This window comes from Salmo salar, chromosome 15, assembly GCF_965601325.2.
Source record: "Salmo salar chromosome 15, fSalSal1, whole genome shotgun sequence".
Taxonomy (NCBI): Eukaryota; Metazoa; Chordata; class Actinopteri; order Salmoniformes; family Salmonidae; genus Salmo; species Salmo salar.
This window is the reverse complement of record NC_138305.1, coordinates 105,653,314-105,676,631: the sequence shown is the minus strand read 5'-3', so window position 1 is coordinate 105,676,631 and position 23,318 is coordinate 105,653,314. Positions and strand designations below refer to the sequence as shown.

At 43.5% G+C, this 23,318-nt stretch overlaps 1 protein-coding gene across 2 annotated transcripts in view; it reads left to right on the top strand.

The window, feature by feature from the left end:
* LOC106572819 (myelin transcription factor 1) overlaps nucleotides 1–22,926 on the top strand; it is a 46,573-nt gene extending 23,647 nt beyond the window's left edge. The window contains exons 7-17 of one of the 2 annotated variants that reach the window (XM_014147323.3): nucleotides 8,792–9,028; nucleotides 9,153–9,313; nucleotides 9,955–10,017; nucleotides 10,272–10,340; nucleotides 10,600–10,662; nucleotides 11,153–11,236; nucleotides 13,263–13,484; nucleotides 13,797–13,888; nucleotides 15,638–15,741; nucleotides 16,000–16,143; nucleotides 16,359–22,926. In XM_014147323.3, coding sequence (XP_014002798.3) covers nucleotides 8,792–9,028; nucleotides 9,153–9,313; nucleotides 9,955–10,017; nucleotides 10,272–10,340; nucleotides 10,600–10,662; nucleotides 11,153–11,236; nucleotides 13,263–13,484; nucleotides 13,797–13,888; nucleotides 15,638–15,741; nucleotides 16,000–16,143; nucleotides 16,359–16,502 — 1,383 coding nt within the window. In that variant the 3' untranslated portion in view covers nucleotides 16,503–22,926. The remainder of the gene's footprint in view (nucleotides 1–8,791; nucleotides 9,029–9,152; nucleotides 9,314–9,954; nucleotides 10,018–10,271; nucleotides 10,341–10,599; nucleotides 10,663–11,152; nucleotides 11,237–13,262; nucleotides 13,485–13,796; nucleotides 13,889–15,637; nucleotides 15,742–15,999; nucleotides 16,144–16,358) is intronic. The other variant, XM_082962241.1, reaches the window with a different exon arrangement.
* Nucleotides 22,927–23,318: the final 392 nt, after the last annotated feature.

The window sequence follows — 23,318 nt, the reverse complement described above, 5'->3', positions numbered from 1 at the left end:
TAGGTCAAGGCACTGTACTGTAGATCTCCTATCACTATAGCAACCTCACCTCTATAACAATCTTCACTAGGTCAGCAAGGCACTGTACTGTAGACCTCCTATACCTATAGCAACCTCACCTCTATAACAACCTTCACTAGGTCAAGGCACTGTACTGTAGACCTCCTATCACTATAGCAACCTCACCTCTATAACAACCTTCACTAGATCAGCATGGCACAGTACTGTAGACCTCCTATCACTATAGCAACCTCACCTCTATAACAACCTTCACTAGGTCAGCAATGCACTGTACTGTAGTTCTCCTATCACTATAGCAAGCTCACCTCTATAACAACCTTCACTAGGTCAAGGCACTGTACTGTAGACCTCCTATCACTATAGCAACCTCACCTCTATAACAACCTTCACTAGGTCAGCAAGGCACTGTACTGTAGTTCTTCTATCACTATAGCAACCTCACCTCTATAACAACCTTCACTAGGTCAAGGCACTGTACTGTAGACCTCCTATCACTATAGCAAGCTCACCTCTATAACAACCTTCACTAGGTCAAGGCACTGTACTGTAGATCTCCTATCACTATAGCAACCTCACCTCTATAACAACCTTCACTAGGTCAGCAAGGCACTGTACTGTAGTTCTTCTATCACTATAGCAACCTCACCTCTATAACAACCTTCACTAGGTCAGCAAGGCACTGTACTGTAGTTCTCCTATCACTATAGCAACCTCACCTCTATAACAACCTTCACTAGGTCAGCAAGGCACTGTACTGTAGACCTCCTATCACTATAGCAACCTCACCTCTATAACAACCTTCACTAGGTCAGCAAGGCACTGTACTGTAGTTCTTCTATCACTATAGCAACCTCACCTCTATAACAACCTTCACTAGGTCAAGGCACTGAAAGGTAGACCTCCTATCACTATAGCAACCTCACCTCTATAACAACCTTCACTAGGTCAGCAAGGCACTGTACTGTAGTTCTTCTATCACTATAGCAACCTCACCTCTATAACAACCTTCACTAGGTCAAGGCACTGTACTGTAGACCTCCTATCACTATAGCAACCTCACCTCTATAATAACCTTCACTAGGTCAGCAAGGCATTGTACTGTAGACCTCCTATCACTATAGCAACCTCACCTCTATAACAACCTTCACTAGGTCAGCAAGGCACTGTACTGTAGACCTCCTATCACTATAGCAACCTCACCTCTATAACAACCTTCACTAGGTCAGCAAGGCACTGTACTGTAGTTCTTCTATCACTATAGCAACCTCACCTCTATAACAACCTTCACTAGGTCAAGGCACTGTACTGTAGACCTCCTATCACTATAGCAACCTCACCTCTATAACAACCTTCACTAGCTCAGCAAGGCACTGTACTGTAGACCTCCTATCACTATAGCAACCTCACCTCTATAACAACTTTCACTAGGTCAAGGCACTGTACTGTAGACCTCCTATCACTATAGCAACCTCACCTCTATAACAACCTTCACTAGATCAGCATGGCACAGTACTGTAGACCTCCTATCACTATAGCAACCTCACCTCTATAACAACCTTCACTAGGTCAGCAATGCACTGTACTGTAGTTCTCCTATCACTATAGCAAGCTCACCTCTATAACAACCTTCACTAGGTCAAGGCACTGTACTGTAGACCTCCTATCACTATAGCAACCTCACCTCTATAACAACCTTCACTAGGTCAGCAAGGCACTGTACTGTAGTTCTTCTATCACTATATCAACCTCACCTCTATAACAACCTTCACTAGGTCAGCAAGGCACTGTACTGTAGACCTCCTATCACTATAGCAACCTCACCTCTATAACAACCTTCACTAGCTCAGCAAGGCACTGTACTGTAGACCTCCTATCACTATAGCAACCTCACCTCTATAACAACCTTCACTAGGTCAAGGCACTGTACTGTAGACCTCCTATCACTATAGCAACCTCACCTCTATAACAACCTTCACTAGGTCAGCATGGCACAGTACTGTAGACCTCCTATCACTATAGCAACCTCACCTCTATAACAACCTTCACTAGGTAAGCAAGGCACTGTACTGTAGACCTCCTATCACTATAGCAACCTCACCTCTATAACAACCTTCACTAGGTCAGCAAGGCACTGTACTGTAGACCTCCTATACCTATAGCAACCTCACCTCTATAACAACCTTCACTAGCTCAGCAAGGCACTGTACTGTAGTTCTCCTATCACTATAGCAACCTCACCTCTATAACAACCTTCACTAGGTCAGCAAGGCACTGTACTGTAGACCTCCTATCACTATAGCAACCTCACCTCTATAACAACCTTCACTAGGTCAGCAATGCACTGTACTGTAGTTCTCCTATCACTATAGCAACCTCACCTCTATAACAACCTTCACTAGGTCAAGGCACTGTACTGTAGACCTCCTATCACTATAGCAAGCTCACCTCTATAACAACCTTCACTAGGTCAAGGCACTGTACTGTAGACCTCCTATCACTATATCAACCTCACCTCTATAACAACCTTCACTAGGTCAGCAAGGCACTGTACTGTAGACCTCCTATCACTATAGCAACCTCACCTCTATAACAACCTTCACTAGCTCAGCAAGGCACTGTACTGTAGACCTCCTATCACTATAGCAACCTCACCTCTATAACAACCTTCACTAGGTCAAGGCACTGTACTGTAGACCTCCTATCACTATAGCAACCTCACCTCTATAATAACCTTCACTAGGTCAGCATGGCACAGTACTGTAGACCTCCTATCATTATAGCAACCTCACCTCTATAACAACCTTCACTAGGTCAAGGCACTGTACTGTAGACCTCCTATCACTATAGCAACCTCACCTCTATAACAACCTTCACTAGGTCAGCAAGGCACTGTACTGTAGTTCTTCTATCACTATAGCAACCTCACCTCTATAACAACCTTCACTAGGTCAGCAAGGCACTGTACTGTAGACCTCCTATCACTATAGCAACCTCACCTCTATAACAACCTTCACTAGGTCAGCAAGGCACTGTATTGTAGACCTCCTATCACTATAGCAACCTCACCTCTATAACAACCTTCACTAGGTCAGCAAGGCACTGTACTGTAGTTCTTCTATCACTATAGCAACCTCACCTCTATAACAACCTTCACTTGGTCAAGGCACTGTACTGTAGACCTCCTATCACTATAGCAACCTCACCTCTATAACAACCTTCACTATGTCAGCAAGGCACTGTACTGTAGTTCTTCTATCACTATAGCAACCTCACCTCTATAACAACCTTCACTAGGTCAAGGCACTGTACTTTATACCTCCTATCACTATAGCAACCTCACCTCTATAAAAACCTTCACTAGCTCAGCAAGGCACTGTACTGTAGACCTCCTATCACTATAGCAACCTCACCTCTATAACAACCTTCACTAGGTCAAGGCACTGTACTGTAGACCTCCTATCACTATAGCAAGCTCACCTCTATAACAACCTTCACTAGGTCAAGGCACTGTACTGTAGACCTCCTATCACTATAGCAACCTCACCTCTATAACAACCTTCACTAGGTCAGCAAGGCACTGTACTGTAGTTCTTCTATCACTATAGCAACCTCACCTCTATAACAACCTTCACTAGGTCAGCAAGGCACTGTACTGTTGACCTCCTATCACTATAGCAACCTCACCTCTATAACAACCTTCACTAGCTCAGCAAGGCACTGTACTGTAGTACTTCTATCACTATAGCAACCTCACCTCTATAACAACCTTCACTAGGTCAAGTCACTGTACTGTAGACCTCCTATCACTATAGCAAGCTCACCTCTATAACAACCTTCACTAGGTCAAGGCACTGTACTGTAGACCTCCTATCACTATAGCAACCTCACCTCTATAACAACCTTCACTAGGTCAGCAAGGCACTGTACTGTAGTTCTTCTATCACTATAGCAACCTCACCTCTATAACAACCTTCACTAGGTCAGCAAGGCACTGTACTGTAGACCTCCTATCACTATAGCAACCTCACCTCTATAACAACCTTCACTAGGTCAAGGCACTGTACTGTAGACCTCCTATCACTATAGCAACCTCACCTCTATAACAACCTTCACTAGGTCAGCATGGCACAGTACTGTAGACCTCCTATCACTATAGCAACCTCACCTCTATAACAATCTTCACTAGGTCAGCAAGGCACTGTACTGTAGACCTCCTATCACTATAGCAACCTCGCCTCTATAACAACCTTCACTAGGTCAGCAAGGCACTGTACTGTAGACCTCCTATCACTATGGCAACCTCACCTCTATAACAACCTTCACTAGGTCAGCAAGGCACTGTACTGTAGACCTCCTATCACTATAGCAACCTCACCTCTATAACAACCTTCACTAGGTCAAGGCACTGTACTGTAGACCTCCTATCACTATAGCAACCTCACCTCTATAACAACCTTCACTAGGTCAGCAAGGCACTGTATTGTAGACCTCCTATCACTATAGCAACCTCACCTCTATAACAACCTTCACTAGGTCAGCAAGGCACTGTACTGTAGTTCTTCTATCACTATAGCAACCTCACCTCTATAACAACCTTCACTAGGTCAAGGCACTGTACTTTATACCTCCTATCACTATAGCAACCTCACCTCTATAAAAACCTTCACTAGCTCAGCAAGGCACTGTACTGTAGACCTCCTATCACTATAGCAACCTCACCTCTATAACAACCTTCACTAGGTCAAGGCACTGTACTGTAGACCTCCTATCACTATAGCAAGCTCACCTCTATAACAACCTTCACTAGGTCAAGGCACTGTACTGTAGACCTCCTATCACTATAGCAACCTCACCTCTATAACAACCTTCACTAGGTCAGCAAGGCACTGTACTGTAGTTCTTCTATCACTATAGCAACCTCACCTCTATAACAACCTTCACTAGGTCAAGGCACTGTACTGTAGATCTCCTATCACTATAGCAACCTCACCTCTATAACAACCTTCACTAGCTCAGCAAGGCACTGTACTGTAGTTCTTCTATCACTATAGCAACCTCACCTCTATAACAACCTTCACTAGGTCAAGGCACTGTACTGTAGATCTCCTATCACTATAGCAACCTCACCTCTATAACAACCTTCACTAGCTCAGCAAGGCACTGTACTGTAGTTCTCCTATCACTATAGCAAGCTCACCTCTATAACAACCTTCACTTGGTCAAGGCACTGTACTGTAGACCTCCTATCATTATAGCAACCTCACCTCTATAACAACCTTCACTAGGTCAGCAAGGCACTGTACTGTAGTTCTTCTATCACTATAGCAACCTCACCTCTATAACAACCTTCACTAGGTCAAGGCACTGTACTGTAGACCTCCTATCACTATAGCAACCTCACCTCTATAAAAACCTTCACTAGCTCAGCAAGGCACTGTACTATAGACCTCCTATCACTATAGCAACCTCACCTCTATAACAACCTTCACTAGGTCAAGGCACTGTACTGTAGACCTCCTATCACTATAGCAACCTCACCTCTATAACAACCTTCACTAGGTCAAGGCACTGTACTGTAGACCTCCTATCACTATAGCAACCTCACCTCTATAGCAACCTTCACTAGGTCAGCAAGGCACTGTACTGTAGTTCTCCTATCACTATAGCAAGCTCACCTCTATAACAACCTTCACTAGGTCAAGGCACTGTACTGTAGATCTCCTATCACTATAGCAACCTCACCTCTATAACAACCTTCACTAGGTCAGCAAGGCACTGTACTGTAGTTCTTCTATCACTATAGCAACCTCACCTCTATAACAACCTTCACTAGGTCAAGGCACTGTACTGTAGACCTCCTATCACTATAGCAAGCTCACCTCTATAACAACCTTCACTAGGTCAAGGCACTGTACTGTAGATCTCCTATCACTATAGCAACCTCACCTCTATAACAACCTTCACTAGGTCAAGGGACTGTACTGTAGATCTCCTATCACTATAGCAACCTCACCTCTATAACAACCTTCACTAGGTCAAGGCACTGTACTGTAGACCTCCTATCACTATAGCAACCTCACCTCTATAACAACCTTCACTAGCTCAGCAAGGCACTGTACTGTAGACCTCCTATCACTATAGCAACCTCACCTCTATAACAACCTTCACTAGGTCAAGGCACTGTACTGTAGACCTCCTATCACTATAGCAACCTCACCTCTATAACAACCTTCACTAGATCAGCATGGCACAGTACTGTAGACCTCCTATCACTATAGCAACCTCACCTCTATAACAACCTTCACTAGGTCAGCAATGCACTGTACTGTAGACCTCCTATCACTATAGCAACCTCACCTCTATAACAACCTTCACTAGATCAGCATGGCACAGTACTGTAGACCTCCTATCACTATAGCAACCTCACCTCTATAACAACCTTCACTAGGTCAGCAATGCACTGTACTGTAGACCTCCTATCACTATAGCAACCTCACCTCTATAACAACCTTCACTAGGTCAGCAAGGCACTGTACTGTAGTTCTTCTATCACTATAGCAACCTCACCTCTATAACAACCTTCACTAGGTCAAGGCACTGTACTGTAGACCTCCTATCACTATAGCAACCTCACCTCTATAACAACCTTCACTAGGTCAAGGCACTGTATTGTAGACCTCCTATCACTATAGCAACCTCACCTCTATAACAACCTTCACTAGGTCAAGGCACTGTACTGTAGACCTCCTATCACTATAGCAACCTCACCTCTATAACAACCTTCACTAGGTCAGCATGGCACAGTACTGTAGACCTCCTATCACTATAGCAACCTCACCTCTATAACAACCTTCACTAGGTCAGCAAGGCACTGTACTGTAGTTCTCCTATCACTATAGCAACCTCACCTCTATAACAACCTTCACTAGGTCAGCAAGGCACTGTACTGTAGACCTCCTATCACTATAGCAACCTCACCTCTATAACAACCTTCACTAGGTCAGCAAGGCACTGTACTGTAGTTCTTCTATCACTATAGCAACCTCACCTCTATAACAACCTTCACTAGGTCAAGGCACTGTACTGTAGACCTCCTATCACTATAGCAACCTCACGTCTATAACAACCTTCACTAGGTCAGCAAGGCACTGTACTGTAGACCTCCTATCACTATAGCAACCTCACCTCTATAACAACCTTCACTAGCTCAGCAAGGCACTGTACTGTAGACCTCCTATCACTATAGCAACCTCACGTCTATAACAACCTTCACTAGGTCAGCAAGGCACTGTACTGTAGACCTCCTATCACTATAGCAACCTCACCTCTATAACAACCTTCACTAGCTCAGCAAGGCACTGTACTGTAGACCTCCTATCACTATAGCAACCTCACCTCTATAACAACCTTCACTAGGTCAAGGCACAGTACTGTAGACCTCCTATCATCTTTATGACACCTTTTATATATATTTTTTTTTTAATTGAACCTTTCTTTAACTTTCTTTAACATGGGCCCTGCTCTTCGTCAAGATCACTCATGAATTTACTGCAGGTTTCCACAGGGGAGATGTGAGGAGCAGAATTTTTTTACATAAAATACCTAAAATATCTTGGAGTAAATTTTAACAGTGAATGTAACAGATTAAAGGCATATCATTATTAAAATGAACTATTTGCGTTGTGAAAGTAATGTAAATTTGCTTATAATATGATTAATACTCCCAACTGTTATTACTTCTTTAAGAAAAAAATTCTAAAAATCTATTCTAAAAAATTTATATTTTAGTGGACCACATGCAGTAACCCCGCTGACCACAGGTTGAAAACCGCTGTCCGAGACACCTAAAGCCTAACGATCACCCACTGCCAAGCCAATACATTAATGTAACAGTAGGTGGCATTAGTTCAAAGCAAGAGGATAATGTTGAGGTGTGGTTGCATCATCGCTCTCTTCTCTTGTTTTCTATCCCTCCATCTTTTTCATGCTGTTGTTGAATCCGGCCAGCTGCCAGTTCCATGTATTATGCTGCACCAGGTAGTCTTTTTCCATTATCTTCCGGACGGATCGCTCTCTCTCTCTCTCTCTCTCTCTCTCTCTCTCTCTCTCTCTCTCTCTCGTCTCTCTCTCTCTCTCTCTCTCTCTCTCTCTCTCTCTCTCTCTCTCTCTCTCTCTCTCTGTCTCTCTGTCTCTCTCTCTCTCTGTTCCTCCCTCCCTCCTCTTTTCCTCCCTCTCTGTCTATCTGTGCACAGGAGGTGTAATTGTAGCAGCACTCTCCCCCATATTGTGACTTTTTAAAAGCTTTTTGCCTTGGCAGGGAGAGTGACTGCTTCATCATTTTTCGATTTCCTGACATGGTGTTGGGGGGATAAAAGGAGAAGATGAATGGCCATAGCAGTTCAGTAGCACAGTGCTAATCAGCCAGGGACCGTTCTGGGACCAGGGCCCGTTTCTCTCTCTCTCCCCACAGCCTCCGTGCCACGGCTCCCCACTTTGATTTCTCTGGCTCCTCTACAACCCATTTCATATTAACACTAAAGAGAAGGCCTGTTTCCCTGGTCCCCCCCTTTAGACGATCTGCCAAAATAAATGGTGCTTGAACAGCACTGTTGGCAATGTTATGTCCATTGTACATTGGAGATTACAGACGTGTCTAACAGAGACAGGTGGTGCATCAAGATCACTGGGGATAGACTTGTATGTGATAGACTGTGGTGTGTCAATGTTATGTGATTGTGATTGTCATCACCACTATCTTTTCCCTCTGCAGGACATCGGGGTGGATGAAAATGGCACTCTGGACCTGAGCATGAAGAAGCCCGTCAAACGAGAGGGTTCCAGCCCTGGGTTGTGCTCCCCAGACCCTTCCTCCTCTTCCTCCCTGCACCACGGGGGCAGCAGTGGCATGACCTCGCCCCACACAGGCCACGCCTACAAACAGGAACACTGGGAGGAGCCTCTGGACTACACCAAACCCAACCGCCAGCGAGAGGAGGATGTAGAGGAGGTCTGTTCTCTACTATCTTCGTCATCCTTCCTTTCCTCTTCTCCTCGTTAAGATCATGGAGGCTCGTGTGTACTAAAGGATCGGATGTGTCCTCTAATCTTCTTATTTCCATTTGATTGCACAGCTGGAGCACCACACAGTGCGGTCGTTTGCCTCGTCCGACCCTGAGGACATGGACCTGATGCAGGACTACCCCCAGGAGAGGAAGTACCCTGGAGAGGTCACCACCCCAAACTTCAAGGTCCAGTTCCAACAACCCAAGGACTGCAAGAAAGATCTGCTCCTGTAAGTCAATGATCTACAGTCCTAGAAATAAAGGTGTTATCTAGCACCAGAAAGGGTTCTTCTTCTGTCCCCATAGGGGAACCCTTTGAAGAACCTATTTTGGTTCCAGGTAGAACCCTTTTGGCTTCCATGTAGAACCCTTTCCACGGAAGGTTCTACTTGGAACCAAAAATGGTTTTCCTATGGGGACAGCTGCAGAACCCTTTTGGAACCCTTTTTTCTAAGAGTTTGTCTATTCCCCTTGGAGGAGCGGCTGCACAAAGAATCCTTTTAGTCCACCACGTTTCTCTCTCCCTTTCCCCTGAGATACTGTCATTCACCATTCCTCTCCTCTCTCCTTCTCTCTCCTCTCCTCTCTGTTCCCCTCCTCCCCTCTCCTCTCCATTCCTCTCCTCTCTCCTTCTCTCTCCTCTCCTCTCTGTTCCCCTCCTCCCCTCTCCTCTCCTTTCCTCTCCTCTCTCCTCCTCTCTCCTCCTCCCCTCTCCTCTCCTCTACTCCCTCCCTCTCCTCTATGTTCCTCTCCTCCCCTCTACTCTCCTCCCCTCTCTTCTCTGTTCCTCTCTTCTCTCCTCTCTCCTTTCCTCTCCTCCTATCCTCTCCTACCTCCTTTCCTTTCCTATCCTCTCTATTTCTGTCTCCAGGTGCCCCACTCCTGGCTGTGACGGCAGTGGCCACATCACTGGAAACTATGCATCCCATCGCAGGTATGGTATGCTCCTCTATATAGCACAGGTCCCGAATGATGTAGTCACACTGTATACAGGAAGCACGGTGGCTACCTACTGATTTAGATGAAGATTGCATCAATAATAGAACATTTTCCTTCATGGCTGTTTTCTATTTTCAAAATACTTTTCCAATGACCTTGAATTATGTTCTATCTTTGATTTTACCTCCCTCACGCTTTCTCTTCTCTTTCTCTTCTCCCTCTCTTTCTCTCTCCTCTCTCTCCCTTCAGTCTGTCTGGCTGTCCTCTTGCTGATAAGAGTCTTCGTTCCCTCATGGCGGCCCACTCTGCTGAGCTCAAGTATGTCCGTTTCCAACTGGGCTTTCCCCTTATTCAATTCATTGGCTCAATGCTAAATTCTATTTCCTTCTATTTCTGCTGTTTTTACTGGGACTGCTAACGCTACTGTTGCTGCATCTGCCCTTGTAATTCTCCTGCCCCCATCTCCACATAAAAAACACTACTCCTACACCCTCACACACATCGGTTGTTATGGTGCAAATGTAGCGGTTCTATTTGTTGGTGTGCTGACATTTAACCTGTTCCCTTGATTTCCCAGATGCCCCACTCCAGGATGTGATGGTTCAGGACATAACACTGGAAACTACGCCTCCCACAGAAGGTACAGAGCTCATCAGTGAACTACCAACCTACGTCCACCATCCCTACCTACCTTCCATCTCATATGAGAAACAGTCGCAAAACGACCTTCTCTCTCTCTCTCTCCCTCTCTCTCTCTCTCTCTCTCTCTCTCTCTCTCTCTCTCTCTCACACACACACACACAGACACAAGGCCAGAGAAGCTTAGAAAGAGATCACTGTAGTTTCAGGCAGGACTCATACACACAATTGTGAAAATTATTATTATAATTTTTTTTAAATGTATATGCTTATGTTTGTTTTTTTTGTTTACTACTTTGTTGGATTTCAAATAGCTGTTTGGTTTCTTTTATTTTTTTTGCACTTTCTTTCGGCATTCGAATCAAAACATTAAGATGCTTCCATATAATGTTCCATCCCTTTGTCAAACAAAAACGTCACCACCATAAAAGACGATTGTTCAAGGTGTTTTTCCACCCTTTTTTTATCGGCTTCATACTTTCTGTTTTCAGTTTGTCTGGGTGCCCGCGTGCCAAGAAAGGTGGATTAAAAACAACTCCCACCAAGGACGACAAGGAGGACTCCGAGCTCTTAAAGTTCGTACCACTAAAGAAAGACACGGCCCTTTTTTCTTCCAATTAAGATATACGGTAAAAGTCACTTTCAAAAAGTTAAGGCAGTCACCCTGACCTCCGTGCAGAGGCAGGATGACCTGTCCCCAGTCTGTCTCCTAGAGATGACATCACACCTGCCTGAGACGCACTGCGCTGCCTGTGCTAACTCATAGTACTGTAGTTCATTGTAGTGTATTGCAGTGTAGATCACATGTCCCCGCCACCATCAAAAAAATGATTACATCTCGCATTTCTCAGAAATTGTCGTCAACTCTAACTGTTTGTTGACGACAGCCAATAAAAGACCTTGGCGTCTGTGTTTGTTGAATGTGCTTGCTTGGTTATGAAACCACAACATGATGCCATGCAACAAGTTGTTCTACCTATAGTAGGGTACCTATAATGTCAAACCTACGGCGGAAAAGTAACACTTTCTTTTTTAATCGGCCATGTTTTTGGACCCATAGTGAAATAGTACTAGATACTGTAATGGCAGTCTTACATATATGTACTAAATATTTGACATTATGTTATAACTATATGTACCGTTCACCTTGTGCTTTCCATCCCATCTCTCTCTATGAGTCTCATATCTATAGATATACTAACGTTACACCTCCCTCTCTTCCCCTCCCTCTCTTCTCTTCCCTCTCTTCCCCTCCCTCTCTTCCCCTCCCTCTCTTCCCCTCCCTCTCTTCCCCCCCTCTCTTCCCTTCCCTCTCTTCCCTTCCCTCTCTTCCCCTCCCTCTCTTCCCTTCCCTCTCTTCCCCTCCCTCTCTTCCCCTCCCTCTCTTCCCTTCCCTCTCTTCCCCTCCCTCTCTTCCCCCCCTCTCTTCCCTTCCCTCTCTTCCCTTCCCTCTCTTCCCCCCCTCTCTTCCCTTCCCTCTCTTCCCTTCCCTCTCTTCCCCTCCCTCTCTTCCCCTCCCTCTCTTCCCCTCCCTCTCTTCCCCTCCCTCTCTTCCCTTCCCTCTCTTCTTTTCCCTCTCTTCCCCTCCCTCTCTTCCCCTCCCTCTCTTCCCTTCCCTCTCTTCCCCTCCCTCTCTTCCCCCCCTCTCTTCCCTTCCCTCTCTTCCCTTCCCTCTCTTCCCCCCCTCTCTTCCCTTCCCTCTCTTCCCTTCCCTCTCTTCCCCTCCCTCTCTTCCCCCCCTCTCTTCCCTTCCCTCTCTTCCCTTCCCTCTCTTCCCCTCCCTCTCTTCCCTTCCCTCTCTTCTTTTCCCTCTCTTCCCCTCCCTCTCTTCCCCTCCCTCTCTTCCCCCCCTCTCTTCCCTTCCCTCTCTTCCCTTCCCTCTCTTCCCCCCCTCTCTTCCCTTCCCTCTCTTCCCTTCCCTCTCTTCCCCTCCCTCTCTTCCCCTCCCTCTCTTCCCCTCCCTCTCTTCTTTTCCCTCTCTTCCCCTCCCTCTCTTCCCCTCCCTCTCTTCCCTTCCCTCTCTTCCCCTCCCTCTCTTCCCCCCCTCTCTTCCCTTCCCTCTCTTCCCTTCCCTCTCTTCCCCCCCTCTCTTCCCTTCCCTCTCTTCCCTTCCCTCTCTTCCCCTCCCTCTCTTCCCCTCCCTCTCTTCCCCTCCCTCTCTTCCCCTCCCTCTCTTCCCTTCCCTCTCTTCTTTTCCCTCTCTTCCCCTCCCTCTCTTCCCCTCCCTCTCTTCCCTTCCCTCTCTTCCCCTCCCTCTCTTCCCCCCCTCTCTTCCCTTCCCTCTCTTCCCTTCCCTCTCTTCCCCCCCTCTCTTCCCTTCCCTCTCTTCCCTTCCCTCTCTTCCCCTCCCTCTCTTCCCCCCCTCTCTTCCCTTCCCTCTCTTCCCTTCCCTCTCTTCCCCTCCCTCTCTTCCCTTCCCTCTCTTCTTTTCCCTCTCTTCCCCTCCCTCTCTTCCCCTCCCTCTCTTCCCTTCCCTCTCTTCCCCTCCCTCTCTTCCCCTCCCTCTCTTCCCTTCCCTCTCTTCCCCTCCCTCTCTTCCCTTCCCTCTCTTCCCTTCCCTCTCTTCCCCTCCCTCTCTTCCCCTCCCTCTCTTCCCTACAGATGCCCCGTGCCTGGCTGTGACAGCCTGGGTCACATCAGTGGGAAGTACGCCACTCATCGCAGTGCCTATGGGTGCCCGCTAGCTGCCCGCAGGCAGAAGGAGGGGATGCTCAACGGTAACCCTTTCTCCTGGAAGGCCTTCAAGACAGAGGCCCCCAACTGCCCCACCCCCGGCTGTGATGGATCAGGACACGCCAACGGCAGCTTCCTCACACACCGCAGGTACGGACCAGTCACAACACAGAACACAGGGCAGCTTTCTCACACATCGCAGGTAAGGACCAATCACAACACAGAACACAGGCCAGCTTCCTCACACACCGCAGGTATGGACAAATCAAAACACAGAACACAGGGCACCTTCCTCACACACCGCAGGTACGGACCAATCACAACACAGAACACAGGACAGCTGACAGACAAATGATTACCACTGATTGAGTTACAAATCTAAATGTATAATTTTGTGGTTCATTCATGGTTATAAATACTCAACTTGATTAAATTGACCATCTTTATTCCTCCTGTTTGTAGTCTCTCTGGCTGTCCCAGAGCCTCCTTTGCCAGAAAGAAAACCAAGATCCCTGGAGATGAATACCTGAGCACCAAGTTCAGGGCCAGCGACGGTAAAAGCACAACTGAATAGGGAATACCTTTATGTGACAGTCAATGTCTAGCCAATACCCAGCTAGCACATTTGGTTCCTTGGAAGTTGTGGTAACGTATGCTTTTGGTTTTACATTGGTTGTGGGAACGAAGTCATACATTAAACTGAACATTTTTTTTTGTTCTGAGAAAAGAAGTGAACCTCTATGTGAACCTCTATGTTCTGGGAACGCTTATCTTTGGTAGCAGAGAGGTTCTGAGAACGTTTTACTCTGGTTCCTTAAAAGTTTTTCTGGGAGGTTTTATCAATTATAGGTCATTTAGAGGTTTTTGAATAACTTCCTTAAAACATTCACTGAATGTTTCATTAAGACTTTTAATAACACTGCTTGCTTATTTTGGGGCTAACTTTTTTTAAAACTCCAGGCACAGATAGAACCAGTGATGTATATAAACTCTGGATTGCTGATGCTACTGTAGGTATTGGCCATTGAGAGGCTTTGAAGCCACTGGTCGGCCATATTGGTACTCCCCAGTAGGAGCAGTCCTTCAAAGGAATGAATGGAATTCTACATTATTTCAATTAAATGTCAAAATGACATGTATTTAAGTATTTTTGTTGTTGTAGTGGGAAATGTTCTTGTTAATACAACCTCATGATAATCGCATTAGCCTACACACGGCCAACACACCTGAACACACTTAACAAGAGAGAGGATAATGCATTTCTTTAGCTTCCAAAATATGTTTTACAACGGTGGAGGAGTGCCAAGATAGAGGTGTGGTGGCTTCAACACAGCACCCCCTATTAGTCATCTAGAGTATATATATATATATATATATACATCATTGGATAGGACACATGGAAATGATTTTCCTTTGACATTAATCATGCAAACATAATTATTTTATTGTGGCATGGCATCAGTGAGATTCAGACCTATAATCTTCTGTTCTCTATCCATGGAATTAGTCCACTGCGCCACCAGGAGGGAGCTGGCATGCCATGTTTTTTATGCATACAAAGCTGTTCATTATAGTCTATTCAAACAGACCCCGTTTTAAAGGAAACAAGCACTCATTAAGATCAATTAGTGGGCGCGGCCAACACACCTGAACACACTTAACAAGAGAGAGTTTTGTTGATTCTGCGACAGGAATGTATATGTTTTTAAATAACATTCTTAGAACTTTCTCTGAATGTTACTAAAGTTTTCTTGTGGTTTTTATGGAAAGTTTTCTTATGGTTCTTGGAACAATTTGAGAACTGTACTTTAAATAGAACCACGAGGAAACCTGGAGGAAACGGTACGCTGAAATACTCAAATTCTCAAAGGAGAACGTTGTTTCTTAACGTTCTCTTAACTATTTGAGAACATTCCCAATGTCAAACCAGTTGGAGAACGTTCGTTCCTAAAACATTACCAACATGTTAATTAAATGTCAACAACATGTTTGAACTTTTAGGAAACGTTCTGTTCAAGTAATGAAATATTAAGAAAATATAAATGTTTCGTCAAGTTCCTTATACGTGCTGAGAACGTTCCAACACCATGCGACTATCCTGCACCATTCCCAGAACATTGTGGGAAGGTTGTACGTAAAATAACCACAGGACAACCACGCTCTCACCAAGCTTTAAGAAACATATGGTTCTCACTACATTATGTGCTAGCTGGGTACAGTTTATCAAGCTAGGATGGCCCATTTCTCATCTCCCCTCTTATAACCTTATGCATCTCAATTATCTCTTCCCTTCCATCCTGTAGTTCTGAATAATGACGAGGACATCAAGCAACTCAACAAGGAGATCAATGAGCTCAATGAGACCAACAACGAGATGGAGACAGACATGGTGAACCTGCAGACACAGGTGTTTGTGTGTGTGTGTGTGTGTGTGTGTGTGTGTGTGTGTGTGTGTGTGTGTGTGTGTGTGTGTGTGTGTGTGTGTGTGTGTGTGTGTGTGTGTGTGTGTGTGTGTGTGTGTGTGTGCGTGTGCGTGCACGTGTGTGTGTGTACATGCTCATGTTTTAAAACCTCATACCCCCTACATTGTTATTTATTGTAAAATGCCTGAGCTCAAGTAAATCTATATACTGTATGTGTAAATAACTGTTGTGCTGTGGTGCAGATCTTATCCATGGAGAAGAACCTGAAGAACATTGAGGTGGAGAACAAGCTGATTGAGGAGCAGAACGAGACGCTCTTCATGGAGTTATCTGGCCTCAGCCACGCCCTGATCCGCAGCCTGGCCAACATACGCATCCCACACATGGTGAGTTATATACAATTTATATACAGTTACATACAGTACTGATAAAGCTGTGGCCGAGTCTCGAACATGCAGACACATATTAATACACACACTGAACAGAAACTAACACGCTAACACAAACACACTAACACAAACACACAGACACACAAACACACAGACACACAAACACACAGACACACTAACACAAACAAAATTCCTTGTTTTTCGCATCACAGCAGGAGCCAATCACTGAGCAGAATTTCGACAGATACGTGAGCACCCTGACTGACATGTACACCAATAAGGAACGCTTCCAGAACCCGGAGAACAAGGCGCTTCTGGAGAGCATCAACAAGGCTGTGAAGAGCATCAAGGTGTGAAAACCTCCACGAGGAAGAAGAGTGAAAACATGTAAAAGGAGAGAGATGGCGTCAAGAGACTAGAGTATATTTAAAGAGAATACGAATACAAAAAGGGCATTCAGGTTTTATAAATGGCAACTTAAATTAATCCCAGGGAGCATTCTGTAAAGAAGAAAACGTAACTAGGACCAAAATCCAAACATGCTGCTGCTGGGATTGGAAGGAGGAAGTGGAATGGAACCAATTCCTTTGGTTTGAATTGATGAACAAAATATATATCTGGGGTTTTGTTTCTTTGTTTTATGTTACCTTCATCGTTTTCATGTATGTCCTGTTTTGGAGGCATCTGTGTTTTGGAGGCATCTGTGTTTTGGAGGCATCTGTGTTTTGGAGGCATCTTTTTGACTGTCCCAATTCATACTGTAATTCAAGCTTTAGTTCAGCAACAATTTGGAGAAGAAAGAAAGAAAGAAAGAACGAAGGATGGAAGTAGTGGTATGATGTCAGATGGTATGAGGTGAAGAAAACCCACTGGAAAACTGTCCACATTGTGTCCCAGAAAAGACACAAAGGCTTCAGAAATGTTGTTCTGGGGCAGGATAAGGTGAGAGTGCTTGTGTATGAGTGGGTAGTGTGTGATACTGAGCACTGCAGCACTCCTATCGAGTAGAAGTGAATGGAGAATCCCTGAACTCTGGGGTCTTCTTGAGCAATGGTTAATGTGCTTAGTGTTGTTACTGCAGCAAGATGTCAACATGACTCCATGTCTTGTCTCAATTCAGAGGAAAACAGCGAAGATTAAGTCACAAATCACTGGTTTCTTTTTCCTCTACTGAAAATCAACAACCTTCTCTATATTTCTGATGGAAGATCTGAGAGCAACAGATGCAGCCTTCTTTCTTTGAACTGAATGATGATGGTAATAGAGTGCACACTTGTCTATTCCTGTTAGTTTGTGGTACAATATTTATTGTTATATAAATTATTTAAATTTGTGAATGCGCAAATTGTGATGTATTGTAATTGTATGTGTATTTATTTGATTTGGTCTATTTATTAATTTTTTTAAACTTTATATTTAGTAAATCAAAAAATGCAACCCTGCTGGTCTATCATGGCCATAAAGATTTAAAATAGGGAGTCTTCTACATCAATATTTAAAAAGCTATATAGACAACTGTCCACACTTGATTATTTTATATATCTTATTTTATTTTAAATAATTTGTAAACATTTTTAATTGCAAATATTTTATAACTGACAAAGTTTTGATAATTTTATAAAAGTTTTCTCCTTCATTTATGTTATTTCCTTTATCTGTAAAGTATCTTCAGATACCCACGGCTTAAAAAGAAAGTATGTATTTATTATTTATTTAATATTAAATATTGATATGATTGTATATTTATTTTGCTATTTATGTGTGTGTTGTGATGGGTATCAGTAGTCTTAAAGTCCATTGCTAATATTTAAATAAAATTAAAAACCATTCTCAGAAAGAATAAATAGAATATTGTTTGATTACTTAGGCTTTCCTAGATATACCAGCAGTTGTAAAAGCAAAATAACCAACGAAAGCAATCACTGTTCTGTTGGTGTCAGAGTGGCTTTGTGTCATCGATGATTTATTTGCTTTTTGTCAGGAAAAATGAAGACCAAGAAAATAGACAGATATAAGGATCAAATGTTACCTCTCCAAGCGCTTTGTAGCGGCCAACACTGGCTTACCCAAAACATCTTTAATGTACTGTAGATGTTTTAATGCCTTTTGATAAATTATTTTTCTCTTTTCATTATTTTCTCTCAATGTGTTGAGCAGAAGCTCCATAGAGCTCTGTTCCAGAAGTGTTCCATCTAAACTGGATGTCTTGGTCCAAAACACATCTTCAAGGAAAAACTAAACCATCAAGGAGGATGACTTCTTTGACAATTTATATCACATACACTTCTACGCCCTTGTAGCCTTATTGTAGATGACATTTGTTGACGCACAAAGTGCCACTACCACTCAGTTTCTTTCCTGATTCTTTGCATTCTGCCATGTACGATGTCTGGTCACATGACACGACCAGGGCATCAGACCGAGAGTTGGGATTGTTTCAGATGCCTTTGTTTCTTTGCCAAGATGGCCATAAGTACACTATATATACATTCTGTATAAATAGAGTTTAAAATGCTATATATATATGAATAGAAACATACATATATTTTTCCAGTGTAATTGTTGACTATTTTTCTCTTGTATTAACTTATCAAAGGAACAGTAGTTGTCTGAGAGTTGTGACGACTGGAGGTGGTTATGACTGTGGTGTTAAAGATACTCAACAAAACTGTCATTGTTTTTTAGGTTTCCTTTTCTTCTCTATCCTTGATCCAGACATGATGATAATAATAATAATAATAATAATACATGGGACTTATATAGTGCTTTTTCAAGGACCCAAAGTCGACATGTTGTAAATGCTAATGTCTGTTGTAATGAATCTGAAATGACTGTCGTTTTAACTAAATGGTTGGCTCTTTGTTCAAGTGTCATGTGAGTGAGTTCATGTATAGAGGACTCTTCATAGTAGTCACATTGGCTCTATATTGTGCAGTACTGTGTCGTTATGATAAGGTTATGATCATGTCAGCCCACTGAGAGGAGTTTTTAAACACGGATCACAATGTTAAAAAGCCAATAGGGAAAGTGTAGTACTTGCTCTGAGTGATCTGTTGCAGCTAGTGGGAGACCCTGTGATAATCTGATGAGGTAGCCTAGTGGGAGACCCTGTGATAATATAATGAGGTAGCCTAGTGGGAGACCCTGTGATAATCTGATGAGGTAGCCTAGTGGGAGACCCTGTGATAATATGATGAGGTAACCTAGTGGGAGACCCTGTGATAATCTGATGAGGTAGCCTAGTGGGAGACCCTGTGATAATCTGATGAGGTAACCTAGTGGGAGACCCTGTGATAATCTGATGAGGTAGCCTAGTGGGAGACCCTGTGATAATATGATGAGGTAGCCTAGTGGGAGACCCTGTGATAATATGATGAGGTAGCCTAGTGGGAGACCCTGTGATAATATAATGAGGTAGCCTAGTGGGAGACCCTGTGATAATATGATGAGGTAGCCTAGTGGGAGACCCTGTGATAATATAATGAGGTAGCCTAGTGGGAGACCCTGTGATAATATGATGAGGTAGCCTAGTGGGAGACCCTGTGATAATATGATGAGGTAGCCTAGTGGGAGACCCTGTGATAATATGATGAGGTAACCTAGTGGGAGACCCTGTGATAATATGATGAGGTAGCCTAGTGGGAGACCCTGTGATAATATGATGAGGTAACCTAGTGGGAGACCCTGTGATAATATGATGAGGTAGCCTAGTGGGAGACCCTGTGATAATCTGATGAGGTAACCTAGTGGGAGACCCTGTGATAATATGATGAGGTAGCCTAGTGGGAGACCCTGTGATAATCTGATGAGGTAACCTAGTGGGAGACCCTGTGATAATATGATGAGGTAGCCTAGTGGGAGACCCTGTGATAATATGATGAGGTAACCTAGTGGGAGACCCTGTGATAATATGATGAGGTAGCCTAGTGGGAGACCCTGTGATAATATGATGAGGTAACCTAGTGGGAGACCCTGTGATAATATGATGAGGTAGCCTAGTGGGAGACCCTGTGATAATAGGATGAGGTAGCCTCGTGGGAGACCCTGTGATAATCTGATGAGGTAACCTAGTGGGCATGGATGGTGTAATTAGCTTTTAGCCAGTGTAATGAAACTCTCTTGGGCACTTTTTTAAAAACCATTGAAAATGCGAGCATTTGAGTATGGACTTTTTAGAACACACTGGGTTATGGTCACTAGCAAAGTACCGGTATTCAACCCCAGCAGAAGAAACAAAGAACTGCATATTTGACCTGTTTTGTTATATTTCATGTACATCTAAAGACTGATATGTAGAATGCCCTTTGCATCAGTGTCCGTGGGGTTGATTCAATTGATGCTATCGTGTTTTTATACATGCCAGTAATACTTTTCAGACCAAGCATTTTGTCCAACCCATCTATTGTTTTCATAGACGGGAAACAGAGTTTGGCTCGCAGGTTACTGGAAAGAACTGACTAAATCTACATAATAATACGATACTAGGGCATTAGCCAAAGCTTGCGGCGATAGCAGGGATTGGATCAAAGCCCTCCAAGTGAAAAGAGAGGAACGTGTGGGAGTGGAGATTGATTTGCAGCATTAGAGGTCTCCCTCTTGGTTTGGAAGAGGTGTTTGTTGCATAAATATGTGTCCATTACTCAGATTGTCAAAACCTTTTAATGGCTTCTCCCCTTCTGTATTGTGTAACCTTTACTCAGGAAGGAGTTCTTGATGCATTTAGTTAAGAAAGTAGCTTATTCTTCGTCCTCCCTTTAGTGCATGAGCATACAACACTACGAGAGTATTAAGGTTGTGATTATTCTCGTATCTTATTTGATATGGCATGACCCCTTTTAAACTAGTTGAACAGCACTGAGATACAGAGATTAAATAGCAAAATGACAGTCCAACACATTTATAAAGATAGGTACAGAACTCAATGTAATCAAGAGGGTTAACAACAACAGCTTTTCCATTTGATAGTGAGTGAAGGACATATTCTTCATATAAGGAGTTTATGTCTTCTGTATTTGTAATGGTTCAGTATTTTCTAAATGGTCTATTGTGACGGGATAGAAGCACTGAAGCTGGACTGTGTCCCATTGGCACTGACTAGGATGTTTGACAGGTCGGTAAAATACATGGTCACGTTACTCCAACCAAGGTAATGCTGCGTGAAACTACATTTGACTAAATGTATGATAACGTTCATGTCTGCGGATGAAACGTGATGGAGGAAGATGGATGACATATTGTACCATGGCATGTGATTGTAACATGGCATGTGATTGTAACATGGCATGTGAAACTATCCATTTCAGTTGATAGTTGTGAATGATGTGGTCTCATGTAGTGGTTGTAAAAGTACAGTGTTGCATATGAAAGCACAGTGTGTCTGTTTGCTCTGATAAACAATGATCACATACCTGTGAATCTCCCTGAATAATGGTACATATAAAGAAAAAAGACCTAATATGTCAGTCTGTGATAGGCCAGGATACACAGAGATCCCGTGTCTTCTCTTTCCTGGTCTCCTCCACCAGTTAAAGGGAGGACAGGCAGGGCCACAGTCGAGTACCCTGTGAACACGAGGAAAGATATCCCAAAGTTCCCTATTCCGAGCTAGGTGCTGTACACATCTGGAGGCCCCTGAGAATGGTCCCCTGATTCTGTTCTCTTCAGGGAAAGACAAGGGAGGAACCCAATCATTAGGTGCCTATACTTCAAAACATTCTCATCCAATTCAGAAACTCAAAAATGTAAGAAAAAAATGGAAGTAGATCACATGAAAGGCATAAAGGCATGTCTAGTAGAATGGTAGAATGTGTCATTGAGCTAATCAAACCAAAACCAAACTCCCTCTATAGATACTGTAGCTTATAGCTGTGTGCTTTTATCATGTGTGCCTTTCTCGCTCCACTCATTGCAAGCAAAGGTATGTTTACATTTGAAGAAGCTGGTTCAAATCCTGCTCAAGAGGTTGGCAGGGGTGAAGACACCTTTTTCAGAGGGTTGGGGGGCTATTCTAAAAAAGCTGATTAAATATGTCTTTGACAGGCAGGCAGGAGAAGATACTACAACTGTTGCCGTGGTGACACATTCATGCTGTTACAGAGACACAAAACATCAATATGTTATAATGGTAAAGAAACTGTGACCTAATTACGATGATTCAGGTACCAAACTGCATGGACAGTTTCTGTGAAGGAAAAATCAAATGAAAATAAACTTTATTATAGATAATGCATTAGTGTGTAGGGCATTATTTTTTAAACAAGTTGAAGCCTCTGTACATATTTGTATTAAAGAACAGTGTTATTGTTGTTGTATTAAAGAAAAGTTCAACAAAAAAAAGTACATAGAGTTAGTGACAAAATCCACAGCCAAGGGTTGTCCTGCTAGACCATTTTTACAGAGATGAGCTATTTTTACCGGCGCTTTTCTAGGCAGTCAGATGATTAATATCCTTTTGGAAATTACAAACTTCCAAAATTACAAGCACTTCCACAATGATAGATAGTAAGGATTTGTGTTACTTTTGTAGAGGTGGTTGTTCCTTTGCTACGATTGTTTTGTAAATCAGGACAACCCTGGGCTATGTGTTCTCTGGGTCTCCTGTTATCTTTTGGAAGTTAACTCTGTAGTTGGGCTGAAATTGTGACTCTGTGTTTGTTCCCATGTTCCTGTGTCAGTGTCATAAACTAGAGAAGTGATGTCAGTTATTGTGGGCGTATCAACCATTTGAATGTTATCAATAAAAAATAAAAAAAAAACATTAATAAAGAATTATAGACAATAGTATCTGTCGCTTGCATTTATTAGTGTGTGTGTGTGTGTGTTTGTGTTTGGTTTTACTATTCTTGTGGGGACCAGAAGTCCATCCGTCTTCCCACGAATAGTAAAACAAGAAAAATTCTGACAACTGGGGAGATTTCGCAGGTCCCCACAAGGAAAAATGAGTCCAAAACGTGTACGCACAGGAGTGTTGTAGAATATTGGACCTTTCATACTTTTCGAATTCTCAGCGTAGCTCAAGCAATTTCTCTAACTGTCAACACATTCAAATGAATAGAGGAGGTTTACCAGATTGTGGGGAATTGCGGTTTCGGGCTGTGCGTCCCCTTGGATCATGGTCTCAGAACCCTGTCGCTATGTCACAATGGGACTCCGGACTTTCGCGCTCTAGCATC